At 42.4% G+C, this 18378-nt stretch overlaps 1 protein-coding gene across 1 annotated transcript in view; it reads left to right on the top strand.

Moving 5' to 3' along the window:
• The first annotated feature begins 3682 nt into the window (after window positions 1-3682).
• The window catches only part of LOC103169537 (synaptonemal complex central element protein 1-like), a 34831-nt gene continuing 20135 nt past the window's right edge, over window positions 3683-18378 (top strand). Inside the window, exons 1-6 of the mRNA XM_007665059.4 lie at window positions 3683-3856; window positions 4949-5011; window positions 9540-9599; window positions 12107-12181; window positions 14579-14626; window positions 16434-16488. Coding sequence (XP_007663249.2) covers window positions 3799-3856; window positions 4949-5011; window positions 9540-9599; window positions 12107-12181; window positions 14579-14626; window positions 16434-16488 — 359 coding nt within the window. The 5' untranslated portion in view covers window positions 3683-3798. The remainder of the gene's footprint in view (window positions 3857-4948; window positions 5012-9539; window positions 9600-12106; window positions 12182-14578; window positions 14627-16433; window positions 16489-18378) is intronic.

Here is an 18378-nt window from a genome sequence, read left to right as displayed (position 1 = left end):
ATTTGATATACATTAAGGACTTAATTATATTGAGAATTGAATTAATTGAAAGCAGCATGGCATAGTAGATAGAGCACGGGCCTGGGAGTCAGAAAGTCATGGGTTCTAATCCCAGCTCTGCTACCTGTCTGCTGTGTGGCCTTGGGCAAGTCATTTCACTTCTTTGGGTCTCAGGTACCTCATCTGTAAAATGGCGATAGAGAATGTGAGCCCCATGCGGGACAGGGATTTGTCCAACCCAATTTGCTTGTATCCACCCCAGTGGATAGCCTGGCAGTGCCTGGCACACAGTAAGCACTTAATAAATACCACAATTATTATTATTATTATTCTTTATGCCTCTGTTACCTCTTCTGTAAAATGAGGATTAAGACCGTGAGCCCCACCTGGGACAGGGACTGTGTCTGACCTGATTAGCTTGTATCCATCCCAGTGCTTAGTACAGTGACTGGCACATAGTAAGGATTTAATAAATCCTGGCTCTGCCACTTGTCTGCTGTGTGACCTTGGGCAAGGCACTTCTCTGTGCCTCAATTCCCTCTTCTGTAAAATGGGGTTTAAGAGTGTGAGCCCTACGAGGGACTGGGACTGTGTCCAACCCAATTATCCTGTATCTACCCCAGTGCTTAGAACAGTGCCTGGCACATAATAAGCATTTAAAAAATACCACGCATTATTATTAAGCACTTAGTACAGTGCTCTGCACAGAGTAAGCGCTCAATAAATATGATTGAATGAATGAACACCATAAAAAACTGATTTTGATAATGTTTAGTACAAAAGAGGCTATACAGATACTTATAAATGGTGATGTTTTAATGCAATTTTAATTTTAGAAATGCAAGTGCTCTAAGTATAGAGTCCAGTCTGACAGATACAGAAGACATTATTCTGGATCGGGTACACCCGGAGAAGCAGTGTGGCTCAGTGGAAAGAGCCCGGGCTTTGGAGTCAGAGGTCATGGGTTCGAATCCCGGCTCAGCCACTTGTCAGCTGTGTGACTGTGGGCAAGTCACTTCACTTCTCTGGGCCTCAGTTACCTCATCTGTAAAATGGGGATTAAGACTGTGAGCCCCACGTGGGACAACCTGATTCCCCTGTGTCTACCCCAGCGCTTAGAACAGTGCTCTGCACATAGTAAGCACTTAACAAATACCAACAATATTACATTTCTCTTCTCGCAGAAGGCTGTGGGTCACAAGTGACTAGGACACGCTGTCAGCCCCTTAAACCAATTAGCCACCAAGTAAATGGAGGAATGGGGAGTTTTTGCTCCTCAAACTCCCATTCCCTTGGCTCCCTCACTGGGTTTTACCATTAGGAATTTCTGAGTCCATCTGGCTCTGGGCTTTTGACCAAGCAGGGCTAGTGGAATAAGGTGACTTTACTCAATGTTAGAATGCTTTTTATAATTCAAGAGAATAGGATAAAGAGATGGGAGATTGGGCGAGGGTAAAGTTTCCCACTATGTGAAAATAATTATTTGGGATTATTTTTATTAATGCTTTTTGTTTGCCAATTTGCTTTGTGTTAAAAATCTAATTTTCATTTTCCTTTCCAACACCGCACCCCACCTTTAAAGAGTTATTCTTGGTACTCCTAGAATCTGAATATCCAAACGGGCACATTTTTACTAACTTGCTTTTTCTCTCTCTCCTTTTATGAGCATCAGCTGAGTGTGGAAATAAAAACACACCATTCCGTATCTTTTAAAATTTCCAAAGCTCTTCCCAACTTACTTCTCTGCCAATATTAACGCAGAGCCGCCAGGTCTTTGGGAAGAAAATGTATTTCCCAGTTCTACGGCCCGTCTCACCCTTTTGAAAATTTAACTTGTTGATTTAAGTTTTTTTTGTTACTTTTCTTAAAAAAAGGAGTATACCTTTCACACAAAAACACCCATTTACAATTTTTTGCAGTAATTTACATTTTAACCAGCGCATTCCCTACCCATATAGGAAGAGAAGCATTGTAGCTTAGTGGCAACAGCACGGGACTGGGAGTCAAAGGTCATGGGTTCTAATTCCAGCTCTGCCACTTGCCTGCTGTGTGGCCTTGGGCGAGTCACTTCACTTCTCTGTGCCTCAGTTACCTCATCTGTAAAAATGGGGATTAAAAAATGTGAGCCCCATGTGGGACAACCTGATTACCCTGTATCTACCCCAGTGCTGAGAACAGTGCTCAGCACATAGTAAGCACTTAACAAATACCTTATTATTATTAAGGATTACCAGAAACTCTGAGGCATTTCAGGTCCATTGGCGGTGTGCAGTTAAGGGAGGCTGAGGCATGAGCCCGATATCAGCTGTGTGACTCTGGGCAAGTCACTTAACTTCTCTGTGCCTCAGTTACATCATCTGTAAAATGGGGATTATGACTGTGAGCCCCACATGGGGCAACCTAATTACCTTCTATCTACCCAGCACTTAGAACAGTGCTTGGCACATGGTAAGCACTTAACAAATACCACAATTATTATTATTATTGGACAGGGATTGTTATCTGTTGCCGAACTGTCCATTATAATAATAACAATAATGATGCTGGTATTTGTTAAATGCTTACTATGTGCAAAGCACTGTTCTAAGCGCTGGGGAGGATACAAGGTGATCAGGTTGTCCCACATGGGGCTCACAGTAGCGTGGCTCAGTGGAAAGAGTCTGGGCTTGGGAGTCTGAGGTCATGGGTTCGAATTCCCGCTCCGCCACTTCTCAGCTGTGTGACTGTGGGCAAGTCACTTCACTTCTCTGTGCCTCAATGACCTCATCTGTAAAATGGGGATGAAGACTGTGTCCCTCACGTGGGACAACCTGATGACCCTGAATCTATCCCGGCGCTTAGAACAGTGTTCTGCACGTAGTAAGCGCTTAACAAATACCAACATTATTATTATTAATCCCCATTTTACAGATGAGGTGACTGAAGCCCAGAGAAGTTAAGTGACTTAATAATAATAATGTTGGTATTTGTTAAGCGCTTACTATGTGTCGAGCACTGTTCTAAGCGCTGGGGTAGACACAGGGGAATCAGGTTGTCCCACGTGGGGCTCACAGTCTTAATCCCCAGTTTACAGATGAGGTCACTGAGGCACCGAGAAGTGAAGTGACTTGCCCCCCGCCCCCCAGCTGACAAGTGGCGGAGCGGGAATTCGAACCCGTGACCTCTGACTCCCCAGCCCGGGCTCTCAGCGTGGCTCAGTGGAAAGAGCCTGGGCTGCGGAGTCAGAGGTCATGGGTTCGACTCCCGGCTCAGCCACTTGTCAGCTGTGTGTCTGTGGGCAAGTCACTTCACTTCTCTGTGCCTCAGTTCCCTCATCTGTAAAATGGGGATTAAGACCGTGAGCCCCACGTGGGACGACCTGATTCCCCTGTATCTCCCCCAGTGCTGAGAACAGTGCTCTGCACAGAGTAAACGCTTAACAAATAGCAACATTATTATTTCCACCGAGCCACGCCAGCGCTGAGGACAGGGCTCTGCACATCACAAGCGCTCAATACATGGTATCGAATGAATGAAAAGCGGGATCAATCGAGGGCCCGCCTCGAGGGGAGGGTAGGCCGCCCCTCCCACGTGACCGGCCAACGGTCGAGGGCGGCGCGCGCAGGGAAGCTGACGTCTGAGTGGCTGCTTCGACGGTTGGGGAAAAGCGCGGGAAAGTCACGGGGCCGGGACACGTGAGGCAGGGCGGAGCCTCCCCCTTCCGCCCCCCCCCCCCCCCCCGCCATAGACGCTGAGGGCGAAGGCGCCTCAGCCCAGAGGCCTCATCTTTTGCCCCTCCCGCCCCTCGACGCCAGACTGATGGAAAAAAATCAACAGGACCAAAGGAGTGGCCTCGGGATGAGGGAGAAGGCCATGGGTAATGGCCGCCGTTAGTCGCCAAAACGCAACACAGGCCGTGCATTTTTTTAAATTTCCACTCTGGTCCAGCGATTTGGAAAGCAGTAGGGGAGAGGCCCAGTTGATCCTAGCCGGCCCCAACACATTCAACCTTAACAGAATCCTGGCTTCTTAGTTGGGGTGGCCATGGTGCTAATCTTGGGCCTCTAATGTCCTTCTCTGGCTCAATTTAGTGTCACCTTAAATTGGGGAGTCAGAGGTCATGGGTTCGAATCCCGCCTCGGCCACTTAGCTGTGGGACTGTGGGCAAGCACTTCTCGGAGCCTCAGTTACCTCATCTGTAAAATGGGGATGAAGACTGGGAGCCTCACGTGGGACAACCTGATGGCCCTGGATCTCCCCCAGCGCTTAGAACAGTGCTCTGCACATAGTAAGCGCTTAACAAATACCCACATTATAGAGAAGCAGCGTGACTTAGTGGAAAGAGCCCGGGCTTGGGAGTCAGGGGTCGTGGGTTCTAATCCCGGCTCTGCCACCGGTCTGCTGTGTGACCTTGGACAAGTCACTTAACTTCTCTGTGCCTCAGTTACCTCATCTGTAAAAATGGGGATTAAAAAAAAAAATGCGAGCCCCACCTGGGCCGATCTGGTGACCCTGTAGCTATCCCAGCGCTTAGAACAGTGCTCAGCACATAGTAAGCGCTTAACAAATACCATAATAATAATATTATTATTATTGGGAGTCTTTACATTTGGCCACGATGTGAACCCGGGCACGGTGGACATTCAGGCAGGACCGAAGCATTAAAATTATTTGGAGAGGAGCTGCTGCTTTCCCGTAATTTAATTTATTGCCCTTTTTCTCCAGCTAAATTGTAAACTCCTTCGGGGCACTCTCCCCATCGCTCCTTTCGGTGCTGTGCACACAATAGGGGCTGAGGGATTAGTTAATTAACATACCGACCCCAGCATTAAGGAAGAGTCGGTAGTTAATTGTTTTTTCCGGCAGGGTACTTTGGAAAACGGCCCATTAACCTGGTTGCATCTTATTTTGATGAGGTGAAAATCAGCGCACAGCTCCTCAAAGTCTTGCTTTTCTTCTCCTTTGGCAGAGCACACCGAGTATAAAGTGGAGGCGGAAGACCTGGTGATGTTAGTGGAAAAATTGCAGAAAGGTACCCGTGGAGAGATAATAAAAGTAGTCCTCGGCGAAGTGTTGGGAGGCACTAGTAAATTGCACGTGACGCATTTGTAGAGCGAGAAAAAATATAAGTCGGGCCCCACAACGTGAAATTATAAATTTGGAAAATGGATAAATTCAGAAGGAATTAAAAAAAGTGGGGCTACAACATGGTAGAAAAGGAGGAGGTATGTAATGCGTGGCATAGTGGAAAAACCCCAGGTTTGGGAGTCAGAGATTGTGGGTTCTAATCCTGGCTCCGTCACTTGTCAGCTGTGTGACTTTGGGCAAGTCATTTAACTTCTCAGTGCCTCAGTGACCTCATCTGTAAAATGGGGATTGACTGAGAGCCCCACGTGGGACAGCCTGATTACCTGGTATCTACCCCACCTAAGGAACAGTGCTTGGCCCATAGTAAGCGCTTAACAAATACCCATCATTATTATTATCATATAAAAAATCATCCAAGTATTGAGAACTATTAACTAGAGCAACATCTTTTTTTCAGTACCTATTATGTAAAAGCCAAAGTATTTTGTGAAACATTCACATGCCATCAATATCATGCCCATTAAAATTAATGTCATCCCTCAGTGATTTACAGATGGGAGGGAAAACCAGAAATATCTCCAAGCTCATTTCTAGCTCAAAAAATCCAGAAACTCCCCTGTTCAGGGTCTACTCTGTTCTTTTTTTTTTTACTGGTGATGAGAGTTGTTCTTTGCTAAACATCTCAAGGCTATATCTTTGCAATATCATGCCAAAAGCACCCTTCATTTTGACTGCTTTCAGCATATGTTCTCAATGTTTTAATTGGAATTGTAACATCAAATATTGAAAACCCAAATTTGCTTGTTTTTGTCCATCCGTCTCCCCCAATTAGACTGTGAGCCCATTAGGCAGGGATTGTCTCTATCTGCTGCCGAATTGAACATTCCAAACGCTTAGTACAGTGCTCTGCACATAATAAGAGCTCACTAAATAATATTAAATGAATGAATGAATGAATGAATGAATGAATGAAGTGTGCTTGGAGGAAGGGGAGTTAAAGTGCATAGGCATCTCTCTGTGACAAATCTTAAGGATTCTTGCGTTGTAGAGGAATCAATTTGTTTATTGGCCCCATATATCTAATAATTTTGGTGTAAGAAAATATCAGGTGAGCTAAACTTGGATAGTTTGATCTTAGTTGTATTTTTTTTTTAGTGATTTACACAAAATGTACCTGGTCAATTTGCAAAAGAAGCTACCATATTTTTGTAATTCTGATTGAAAAAAGTGTACACAATGTCAGAGAGCCCACATGGAATTGGATTTTCATTATGGCATGTAATGATTAAATTGGATGTAATCATGCCTTTTCAGTCTTAAACTACCTATGTTCTCTTCAAAAAAAAATGCTTTTGCATTCACATTTCCCCAAAATTTACAGTCTAGTAGGGGAAGTCAGGAAGAAATCAATTCTTGGACAGTTATTTTGTAGAGTGCAAATATTCCTCTCTGAACTATAGCAATTATTTATGGAAAAAGTTTATACTCAAATTAAAATCCAAGTTTACAGGGATCAGTGTAGTTGGTATGCCTTGAATAGTGCTGTGTGTCAAGAGATTTTAAAAAGTGCAGAGCCATCCTTCTGTGAAAAATGTTAGAAGACAATATTAACACCTTAAAATGTATAGTTTTGTAAATTTATCCTATATCCCCAAATAACAAAACAAAAATGATTCCTAGGAGCTTTTATACTGTTTTTAGTTTGGACCCTATATTTTCAGAGGTCGTGGGTTCTAATCCTGACTCTGCTGCTTGCCAGCTCTGTGACTTTCGGCAAGTCACTTAACTTCTCTGTGCCTCAGTTACCTCCTCTGCAAAATGGGGATTAAAACTGTGAGCCCCAAGTGGGACACCCTGATCACCTTGTATCCCTTATTGCTTAGAACAGTGCTTTGCACATAGTAAACACTTAACAAATACCACCATTTATTTTTTCATGTATTCCTATCAAGTTTTGCAGTTACTGAACCAGAAAGTGTACCAGCAGGGGGAGTCAAGATTTATTTATTTTTTTTACTTTCAATTTTGCATTAAGGGTGTAGAAACTACTACTAGGAAGAAGAAACAGGTGGTTGTGACAGATGTGGGCTCTTTAGTAAAATGTCCATCCCATCGCCAATGGGTGAAATAATTTGGATGACTTGTCCAGTGCCTGAAAAGACAGGGTTCTCCTGTTGGCGTGAGGTGGCGAGAGGGGACCGGGAGCAGCAGCAAGTAGGGGAAAGTCTACCCAGATTCCTCCTTCTCCTCTTTCTCCACAGCTGCAGCAGTTGTGGCATTCAGTCGTATTTATTGAGCACTTACTAGGTGCAGAGCACTGTCCTAAGCGCTTGGAATGTACAATTCGGCAACAGATAGAGACAGCCCCTGCCCAATGATGGCCTTAGAGTCTAATCGGGGGAGACAAGACAGCAGAGCAAAACAGAACAAAACCAGACCACATCATCAAGATAAATAGAATCAAGGAGATATACACCTCATTAACAAAATAAATAGGGTAATAAATAATATAATAATAATGTTGGTATTTGTTAAGTGCTTACTAAGTGCAGAGCACTGTTCTAAGTGCTGGGGTAGACACAGGGTAATCAGGTTGTCCCACGTGGGGCTCACAGTCTTAATCCCCATTTTACAGATGAGGTAACCGAAGCACAGAGAAGTGAAGTGACTTGCCCACAGTCACACAGCTGACAAGTGGCAGACCGGGATTCAAACTCATGACCTCTGACTCCAAAGCCCGTGCTCTTTCCACTGAGCCACGCTGCTTCTCATATATACAAATGAGCAGCAGGGCCATCCGGACCATGGCAACACTGTTGCCTGCTAGGTTATTGCAGCCATCTGGTCCTCGGCAGCAGGCTTTGGCAACACACGCTGCCCAAGTCGGGACCGTAGTACCTGTGGTTCTTGCTGCTGTAGCTTGGGTAACAGAACAACCATGCTTCCTGCTGCCTTTCAGCGTTGCTTTCTATTTGGCCCTGGGGCATCGTGGTTTAGACAGCGGCAGTGACCCAACAGTAATGATCGAAAACGTTACAGCAGGGATTGTGAATACACCTCAAAGACAGAGAGAATAATAGTGGAGTGGTTGGGGAGCGGAGAAATGCAACCCAGACTATCCCCTATCCTCTTTGTCCCCATTTTGATTCCTCCGACCCCTTCTGATTTTCTCTTTCTCTTTCCTGCGTTTTTTCCCCCCTCTTGTACCGGGGGTTATGGTGGGGCATTAGGGGCGAGGCTCTGAGGAGGCTGGGGACAGTAAGGAGAGAGAGGAAGGGGAAAGGAGAAAGAGGAACGACAATCCAAAACAGGTCCTTGAGGTCTAAAACAAGCCTATCTGATGGTCTTGTTTTATGAGTTTTACTATTAGCTAGGCCTTTAGCAAATGGCCCTGGCAAGTTTGAGATTGCAAATGGATTTTTAGACTTCACAACATTTGTTTGGGGTTCTATTCCCTCTTCTGCCTTCAGCAGAATCCCTTCTTCATCGTCATTATTATTAAAGTTTCTACAATAGGCTGCGTGATGGAGTCTCCTGTCAGGAATGGCAGGCGAGCCCCAGTCCTTCGGGACTGAGACCCTGTGCAGAGGAATTGATCATAGCGCGAGTGGTTTTGCCCAGGACCACTTGCTGTTTCCTATCTCCGCCATTCAGATTGTCACTGGGGCATGGAATGCAGCGAGTGAATAAATAGGCAGGACTGCTGCATATTGTGAAGTCCATGTGTGGTCTTTGCCCACATTAGGCTCTGCCCACGGTAAGCACTTAATAAATACGATCAAATTGAATGGAATTAGCCAGATACAGCCAGCTACAGTTCTTAATTCCCAGAGCAGTGCTCTGGCTACTGGACCAACAGTAATAATAATGATGGTATTTGTTAAGTGCTTACTATGTGCCAAGCACTGTTCCAAGCACTAGGGTAGATACCAGCTAATCAGGTTGTCCCACCTGGGGCTCACAGTCATAATCCCCATTTTACAGATGAAGGAACTGAGGCCCAGAGAAGTTAAGTGACTTGCCCCAAGTCACACAGCTGACAAGAGGCAGAGACAGGATTAGAACCCATGACCTCTGACTCCCAAGCCTGGGCTCTTTCAACTAAGCCATGCTACTTCTCCAGGTAATGAGCAAAACACTATACTAGGCTCTTGGTAAATATACAGTATAAATTAGCAGACACGATCCCTGTTCTCAAGAAGCTCACAATACATGCAATTAAACTCTCAAGAACAATGGTTAGTACTCATAATATTAAAGTAATAATAAAGGCCCACTGGAAGCATTCTATTTCTTTTTCTCATTTCATCTGGAAATTAAGATGCTTAATATTATTCGTGTTTTGGAAGCATTGCTTAATGAAGCTGCCTATTCTGAGTATTTAATTCTGCTAATTATTTTATGCCACTTTTAACTTTCATCATACGAATGGCACGGTAACCTCAGTGTTAAATCTCTGCTTCTTTCTGTAGCAGGAACTCTGGAACCCAGAATTGAAGATTTGATAATCAAGATTAAGGATTTACAGCGAGGTGAGGTGGAAGAACAAAAAGACTACAGCATTAATGTTAAAATTAGCTTTTTTTCTTTAGTTGTAATTTCTAAATATAGTGAGTCCTTGCGTTCTAACAGTGAGACTGTATCTATGTGTGAATGTCTTTGAGAGAATCTCTGCAAACTTGCACTTTGTTTATGAAAATTCAGTCGTTCATCTTTTTGGTCCCTAGCCATTCAGAAATGGGATTGCTTAGGCACCAATGATTATAAAAGGGTAAAAGTACACATCACTACCAGCAGATCAGATATTTGCGTTTCTTTGGTAGTTGTGATGGTTTGCCCCGAGTCATCCTCATTCCCTCACTCTTGTACCCAACTGTGTTTTCCCAGAAGCTTTCCTTTCCCATGCTAATCTAATGCAAGGACATGGCAATTGGTGAAAAAATTAATATTAAAAGAGAGGCAGCTTTCCCTCCTCGCTCTCCTGTTGCCTGGATTTGGGTCATTTGGGAACGTTCCTAAAAATAAGAATGGTTTTTTCCCTCAATAACCTTAAAGTCTAATAGGGCAGAAAGGCAGATAGTAATTTTTTATACAAATAGTGGAACTAGGAAGCAGGTTATACTAGTAGTGGTAAGAGTACAGAAGGATGAAATCGATGAAGGAATAAATACATACGTCTCAATAGTATTTATTGATTGTTGTATGTATATGTACACACATATATGTACACCATATCAATACATACATCCTCAAGATGGGAGTAAGTGCATAAATGCTACAGATGGTGGTTGCATAGATTTGATTTGGGGAGGGGAGAATTAATCAGGGAGGGTTTATTGGAGAAGGCAGTTTTTTAGGACTTTGAAAATGGCAAAAGCTGGTGGATTTGAGAGGGGAGGGAATGTCTCCCTGGAGCCCACCAGGTCAGCTGCTCTGACTGCTCATTCATGTATTCATTCAGTCAGTCGTATTTATTGAACGCTTACTGTGCGCAAACCACTGTACTAAGTGCTTGGGAGAGTATAACAATATAAAGATACATTCCCTGCTCACAACGAGCTTACAGTCTAGAGGCTCTGGACCTGTGGCCTATATAGCCAGGTTCTGGTTCAGCCTGTGTAGATCCCTCTTCTCCAGTGACCCTCCCATATTCATACTACATTGGGTAGGATTGTCACACACTGCTCTTCCTGTCCCAGCCATACAAACAGAAAAGTTTTGCTATTGGTTAGGATGGAAATGGCGAGAGAAGAAACCCGTGGGGAACTGGTGGGAGTGTGGGAACCAAACACCATAAAGCAAAATTAGAACAGGAAGAAAACAAGGCAAGCAGCGTGGCCTAGGGCATAGAGCACGGGCCTGGGATTCAGGACCTGAGTTCTAATCCTGGCTCTGCCACATCACTCAACTTCTCTGTGCCCCAGTTACCTCATCTATAAAATGGAGATTAGGAGTGTTAGGCCCATGTGGGATTTGGGCTGTATCCCACATCATTAGCTTGTATCTACCCCCCAGTGCTTAGTACAGTGCCTGACACATAGCAAATGCTTAATAAATACCATTTTTTTAAAAATTAAAAAACTGTGGCTGTAGCTCCCAGAATTCCCATTGCTCTTTTCAGTCTCTGTTAGCTTCAGAGAGACTTTCTACTGACTTCATGCCAGACAGCTGCACTGGGAAACTCTGGGGATTCAGTAATGACTGTATTTGGCTGCTGCTCTTTCTTTTCAAATCCTGCCATTTCATCAAGCATGTTTGTGTAAGTTTACCAATCTACACTACTGAATATACTTACTGTGTGCAGTAGGTGCTAAGCACTTGGGAGAGTACCACAGGATTAGTAGACATGATCCCTGTCCTTAAGGACTTACTCTCTATTTAGAGTGCTAGGCATTAAAATAAATTGCAGATAGGAGGAAATAATGGAGAGTATAAATTGCATATCTAAGTGCTACTGGGAGTTTTGAGTATTTAAGCGCATAGGTGGTACAAAGATGCTGAAAAAGTGCTGGAGAAGCAGCATGGTCTAATGGAAAGAGCATGAGCCTGGAAGTTAGAGGATCTGGGTTTTAATTGCTGAGTGGCTTTGGGCCAGTCACTTAACTTCTCTGTGTGTGCCTCAGTTACTTCATCTGTAAAATGGGAATTAAAGACTGGAGCCAGGGCCTGCATCCAACATGATTACATGCTAGTACAGTGCCTAGAATATAGTAAATGCTTAACAAATACCACTTTAAAAATAGAAGCCTTTCTGTATTTTCCCCTATTAAAGTGTAAACATACTTTGGGCAAGTCTGCTGTATGACTTTTCTGTGCCTCAGTTACCTCATCTATAAAATGGGGATTAAGATTTAATACTTGTTTCTCTAACTCTATCCGTTTCTCCTTCCTCTCTTTGTTTTCCTTGTGTTTTTCTTCTCTTCATACTCCCCACTCCTCCATTCTGCCCCATCCTATTTTGAACTAAAGGAAATACGATAGCTTGAAGTATGAAGCCTCCGGGGATATTCAGACAGCAACTCTTTGATTTTTTTTCTAGTCAGGAAGAATGCAAATGAAGAACTCCTCAAGACCAGGGCCCATAGTGAAGCATTGCAGAGAGAACTTGATGAATGTAAGTAATAATTTTGCAATTTTCATTACCGTTTGGATCCCATTACTGAGATTTTTAAGATTTTAAAAATTTTCTTCCAACAAATTTTGCATGGTGTATGATTAAACAGCATGAGAGGCAGTGTGGCCTAGTGGAGAAAGCACAGGACTGGGATTCAGAAGGACCTGGATTCTAATCCTGGCTCCGCCAATTGCTTACTCTATGACTTCAGGCAAATCACTTTCCTTTGCCTTAGTTTCCTCAACCCCAGTGCTTAGAACAGTGTTTGACACATAGTAAAAGCTTAACAAATACCATTTAAAAAGTATACATACCCCAGTTTAGAAGAAAGCAAGGGAAACAAGATTGCTAAATTGGCTAAATCAAGGACTTTGAGGGGCATGAAGGGATTGTAATCTTAGGACTAGAAAATAGAAAAATTAGGGGTAAATCACTAAAGAAAGTTACAAATGGTGGGATGTTATAAAGGAGAAGACTGAAAAGGAGCTGTCTGAGACATACAAGGTAGCAATATGATTATATAATTAGGCAAAAATGTACATGTGAGGCCTGTGAATTTGTCAAACACCCCTGCCCTCAACCCTCACCCACCTTAGGAAGGTTAGGAAAACTAGTAAGAGAGTACTGTGAAAAAGACAAAATTTTAATTTTTTCCCTCTTCTGACTTTTCAAAAATGAACAAAATGAAGAGTTAGCTAAGCCGAGTTAAGTCTTCCTTGGGAAAGAAGGTTGGGAAACCAAATTAGAATGCTGGGATAAACAATAGAAGGATTTGAAAAACGTGGTTGCTTTTAAACAACAGGGCATGATGACAAGCATTGTATGGTACAAAAGTGAAGAATGTTAATGCTGAACCACTGACTATTATTTTTGAAGACCGGTGAAAGATAGGAAACTCTCGAGGTTTGGAAAAAGGCAAATCTGCACATCTTTAGTCATTACCAATTGGTCATCTTAGTATTGATCATTATGAGAGCATTAGAACAGATGATCTAAGAATAAATTGGCAACCACCTACAAAAACTAAAGATGCCAAGGATCAGTCAATGCAATTTTTTGGAAACCAGTCATGCTAGGCAAATCTAAGCTTCTTTTAAGAGAATAATAAGCTATATAGGCAAGGCAGAAGCAATATATATAAAAACTATCTAGACTTCTGTATTAGTTGATTCCATCTCATATTGTATCCTTTTGGCAGTCTGGCAGAGGGAAGCAGCATGGCCTAGTGGATAGAGGACAGGCCTGGGTGTCAGGAGGACCCAAGTTCTAATCCCAGCTCTGCCATTTGTCTCCTGTGTGACCATGGGCAAGTTACTTCTCTGTACCTCAGTTACCTCCTCTGAAAAATGGGGATTAATAGCGTGAGCCCCACTGGGCCATGGACTGTTTCTAACCTGATTAGCTGGTGTGTACTCCAGCGCTTAGTACAGTGCTTAGCACAGAGTAAGCACGTATCAAAAGTCTTAAAAAATCTTGGAAAGTAGTCTCTACCATTCTTGATCAGATATGTGCACAGCTGACTTCAGAGTTGCATTCAGAGGTTTAGTCTCAAACCCAGGAGGGTGGATCGAGTGATGTTCTGCGGGGTTCAATTCTGGGGACAGATTCTATTCATTACCTTCACCGAGAATCTCGACGAAAGAATTAAGACCACGCTCATCTGATTTGCAGATGATTTTAATTGGGAGGGATGGTTAGCCCTTTGGGAGACAGGAATGAAATTCAAAGTAACTTCATTATCATTAACAGCATCTTTTGCACCCCTGTGGCTGAACAGCACTGTACTAGGTACTTGGAAATCAAAATTAAAGTAAAAGGCAGACCTTTCAGGGAGTTTGCAGTCTTCGGGGATACAAGTGGTCACCATTTGCCAAATACCCAGTTGGTAAAAGAGCAATAGCATAGGTATAAATGATAAAAACCAAAGTAAGCAATTAAATAGTAAATAAATGGGCAACACATGAGTGAGAGCTAAATTGGCCAAGGGAGTGGGATAATTAGAAGAGCTTCTGAGTTCCAGAATCCTCTGCTCTAGGGATACTTGATGCAGCTTGTTATGATATCCAAAAATGACCCTTCTAAATGAACATCTGGGTTGAGCTGAAATGATCCAGAAACAGTTTGCATTTATATATGATCAACAAGCAAATATTAGAAAGTGATTTGTAGCTTTGAAGATGTCCTTCAGAAAGTATTATGACTTTGTCACCAGTTCCAACTGAGAGCTTGCTAGGTATAGCTCATGGGAATGGCAGGAACGCCTGGTAGCCTTGCTGATGTGACATGGTACCCGTAAGTATTGTTCAGGTGGCATTTTGGATTTTACATATTCCGAACCTTAACACGTAAAATGAGTTTAGGAAAATGACTCAGAATGGGGGGGTTTCTCTTTTACAGTGAATGCCGAGAAGGCTCACCTGGAGGAAATTTTAAACCAAAAGCAAGGTACAGTAACTCGAATGTACTGTTCATTCTTTGACTTTGGAAATCTCACTAGCGTTTAGCAGAGCTTGATTTCTGCAGTGATGAGTGTGACTTCTTTTTTTTAATGGATGACTGTTAAAACCCATGTATTAGAGAACTCTCATTGGTAATTGAGGATTGATGTCCTAAAATTGCTGGTGGTAGACAGGACTTAAGGACTCCTGTGAGAATTGACATTGATCTACAGAATATGAAGAAAATCTATCCAGCTGTTACTTTAAGCAAGGCAGTTATCAGCAAACTAGAACCCTTTTTAGCTGCTTCGCCAAATCAGTGTTTTGTTCCTTTTGCCCTGGTAAAAGCCGTGTGAGTGTGCATACACGTGTGTGCTAGGAACATCTTTTTTAGTATTTTAAATAGCATTTCCATCATTTTAAAGAAAAAAATTAAAGGATCCTATTCTTTACCCTCAAATGCCTAGACAAAATACATAAATTGTATAACTTCCTTTAATTTTTTTGACTCTTGAGGAATATGCAGTAAAATGGGGATGTACTACTTTAACATTTATTGATACTTTGAGTAAATGTCACCATGTTCTTTCTGCTCCACAGTGTGGATTTTTCGAAAGCAGTAGACTTCACATTTTTATAAATGTCAGATAAATTTGGGAAGAATGAGCAGTGTTCATGCTTTTTACTTCCTCCATTGAGTCTCCTCGGATAAACATGTGCTTGTTTAGAAAAGTCAGTGTTGTAATTTGGAAGCGTTTTTGTTGCCAGCACAAAATAGCCTGTAGTGTGGTGGTATGCAAGAATTCTGAATGTGCTGTTGAGTAACAAAACAAGTGAGAACAAAACTGACCCCAGTCATTTGCCTTGGGTTATTGAAATTCAAAGGTAAGCAAATAGAAGTTACAAATTTGGATATTCCTTTGGACATTTAAAAATCAATTCTTTGTTGTTACAATATAATTTATCTTAATCTTAAGAGATAACAGTTCAACTCAATTTAGCTATTTAAAACTTCGCCGGGGCGGGGAGATAAAGAACCTAGGTTTTAATCCTGGCTCTGTCACTTACCTTCAGGGTGACTTCAGCCAAGATCCTTAACTTCTCTGGGCTTCAGTTACCTCATCTTTAAAATGGGGATTTAATATGTGTTATCCCTCCCTCTTACACTGTGAGCCCCCCCATGGGACTTGTCCTGTGTTCAACCTGATTACCTCCCCCAGGGTTTAGTAATAATAATGATGATGGTGGTGGTATTTGTTAAGCACTTACTATGTGCAAGGCACTGTACTAAGTGCTGGGGGATAGAAGGTGATCAGGTTGTCCCACGTGGGGCTCACAGTTTTAATCCCCATTTTACAGATGAGGGGACTGAGGCACAGAGAAGTGAAGTGATTTGCCCAAAGTCACACAGCTGACAAGCAGCAGAGCTGGGATTCGAACCCATGACCTCTGACTCCCCAACCTGGGCTCTTTCCACTGAGCCACGCTACTTCTTTAGTACAGTGCTTGGCATGCAATAAGCACTTAACCAGTACTATCACTGTTATTTTAATAGTCACACAAGATTTTTAAATATTACTGTGCAGGATTTAATTTTAGTAATGACCTGTTAAGATTATGTATGTATCTTTCGCTTACTTCTTGAGTTACATTCTGTGAAAAGGAAATAAAAAGTGAACTCAGCTTTACAGAGCTCCAGGTCAGGTGATTGAAGAACTGTGCTTGGTGCACATTTGCTTATGAAGAGCAGAATAAAGGAAATGAATTTTGAAAACTCACCAGACAAATAATTCCATGTTTGAATCCTCCCAAAGAAACCCTGATGATGCTAAGATTGCAGTGTGAGGAGAAACAAGCTGAAGCTCAGAGGTAAAACTTTAAGCCGTATCCTGTTCCATTGTTAACAAAAGATTTTTTAAAATCATAAGAATGGTCAAACAATTCAGAATTATCAAAGATAAGTATTGATTGGCATGGCAGTCATGTCAAGCAATAATAAAAATTGTACTACTGGCAATTAAATACTATTTTTCCATGTGTTTTACAGTACCATTCCACTTGTGTGTAAAATTTAGCCAATATTTTTCCATGTGTTTTACAGTACCATTCCACTTAAGTGTGTAAAATTTAGCCAAAATTACATTGAGAGCAAGGGACTGGTTTAAGTGGTTTTTCATTTGGGGAGAAAAATCAATCAGTAAATCAGTGATATTGATTGATTGTTTACCATGGACAGAACATTTAAAGTAAGTATACAAGATCCCTGCCCTCAGGGATTTTACGGTCTAAGGGGAAACAGTCATAAAGATGCATTTTCAAGTATTAAAAAAATACAGGTAGGGGAAACAACCGAGTATGAGAATGTGTGCCTAAATGGTGTGGGCAAGTTGGGGTGGGATGGAGTGATTATCTAAACGCTTTGGGGTATGGATTCAATTTCATAGGCAATGCAATGTGGAGAGAATAGAGTAAGGAGAAAGCGGGACGGGTTACACAGCCCCTTATATGAAGAACCTAACAAAACAGAGAACTTTGAGTGATAAAAGATAAAGCAATAGGTTCTGCTGGTGGAGACAATTACAATTACATAAACAGAACATATTAGTCACAAGTTGCATAAGAAGCATGGAAAGTTGCAAACAGTTCAGAGTGAAAACTGTTCCACTTTTGCCAGAGCACTTTATTTTAGTTGGCTCATGTAGACACAGCAGAACTGATCTTGACAAATCATCCAAATTCTAAGGAAGGAAACATTTCTCTGATAGGTTTTTTGTAGTATTTGTTAAGCTCTTTACTATATGCCAGACACTGCACCAAGCGGTGGAGTAGATACAAACTAATTAGGTTGATACAGCCCATGACCCACATGGGGTTTTCAGTCCTAACCTGCATTTTACAGATTTGTTCATTCAGTAGTATTGAGCGCTTACTATGTGCAGAGCACTGAACTAAGCACTTGGAATGTACAATTTGGGAACAGATAGAGACAATCCCTGCCCAATAATGGGCTCACAGTCTAAACGGGGGAGACAGCAAAGCAAAACAGAACGAGGTAAATGAGGCACAGAGCAGTTCAGTGACTTGCCCAAGACCACACAGAAGACAAGTGATGGAGATGGGATTAGAACCCAGGTCCCTTTGACTCCGAGGCTTGTGGTCTATCCACCAGGCCTTGCTGCTTCTCTAGTCAGAAGTAATTGCTGATTAACCTTCCGTCTCTTAGTTCTTCTGCTGTTTGTCTCCCATTTATCAGTGAAATAATTGAAAACATAAATCCTGGCTATTTAATCTCATTTTCTCTCTGTAGACGTGTCTGCTTTCAGAAGGCGAATAACAGGCTAAGAGAAATTTTCTGTGCTCTAGTGTCCTCCACATAAATTTGTTTAATTATAGCTTCCACTCAAACCAAAATCCAGATTCTATGGATCGATTAGCGTTTGAATGCTTACTCTGCACAGAGCACTATAATAAGCACTTAAAGAGTGCCAACGCTATTATATTCTCCCAAGTGCTTAAAATTGTATTTAGCACACAGTAAGGGCTCCGTAAATGCAGTTGATGGATTACAGTAGAATTAGTAGACAGAGAAGCAGCGTGGCTCAGTGGAAAGAGCCCGGTCTTGGAAGTCAGAGGTTGCAGGTTTAAATCCCGGCTCAGCCGCTTGTCAGCTGTGTGACTTTGGGCAAGTCACTTAACTTCTCTGTGCCCCAGTTACCTCAACTGTGAAATGGGGATTAAGACTGTGAGCCCCACGTGGGA

Source organism: Ornithorhynchus anatinus, chromosome 6, assembly GCF_004115215.2.
Source record: "Ornithorhynchus anatinus isolate Pmale09 chromosome 6, mOrnAna1.pri.v4, whole genome shotgun sequence".
NCBI lineage: Eukaryota > Metazoa > Chordata > Mammalia > Monotremata > Ornithorhynchidae > Ornithorhynchus > Ornithorhynchus anatinus.
This window is presented reverse-complemented; position numbering and strand designations above follow the sequence as displayed.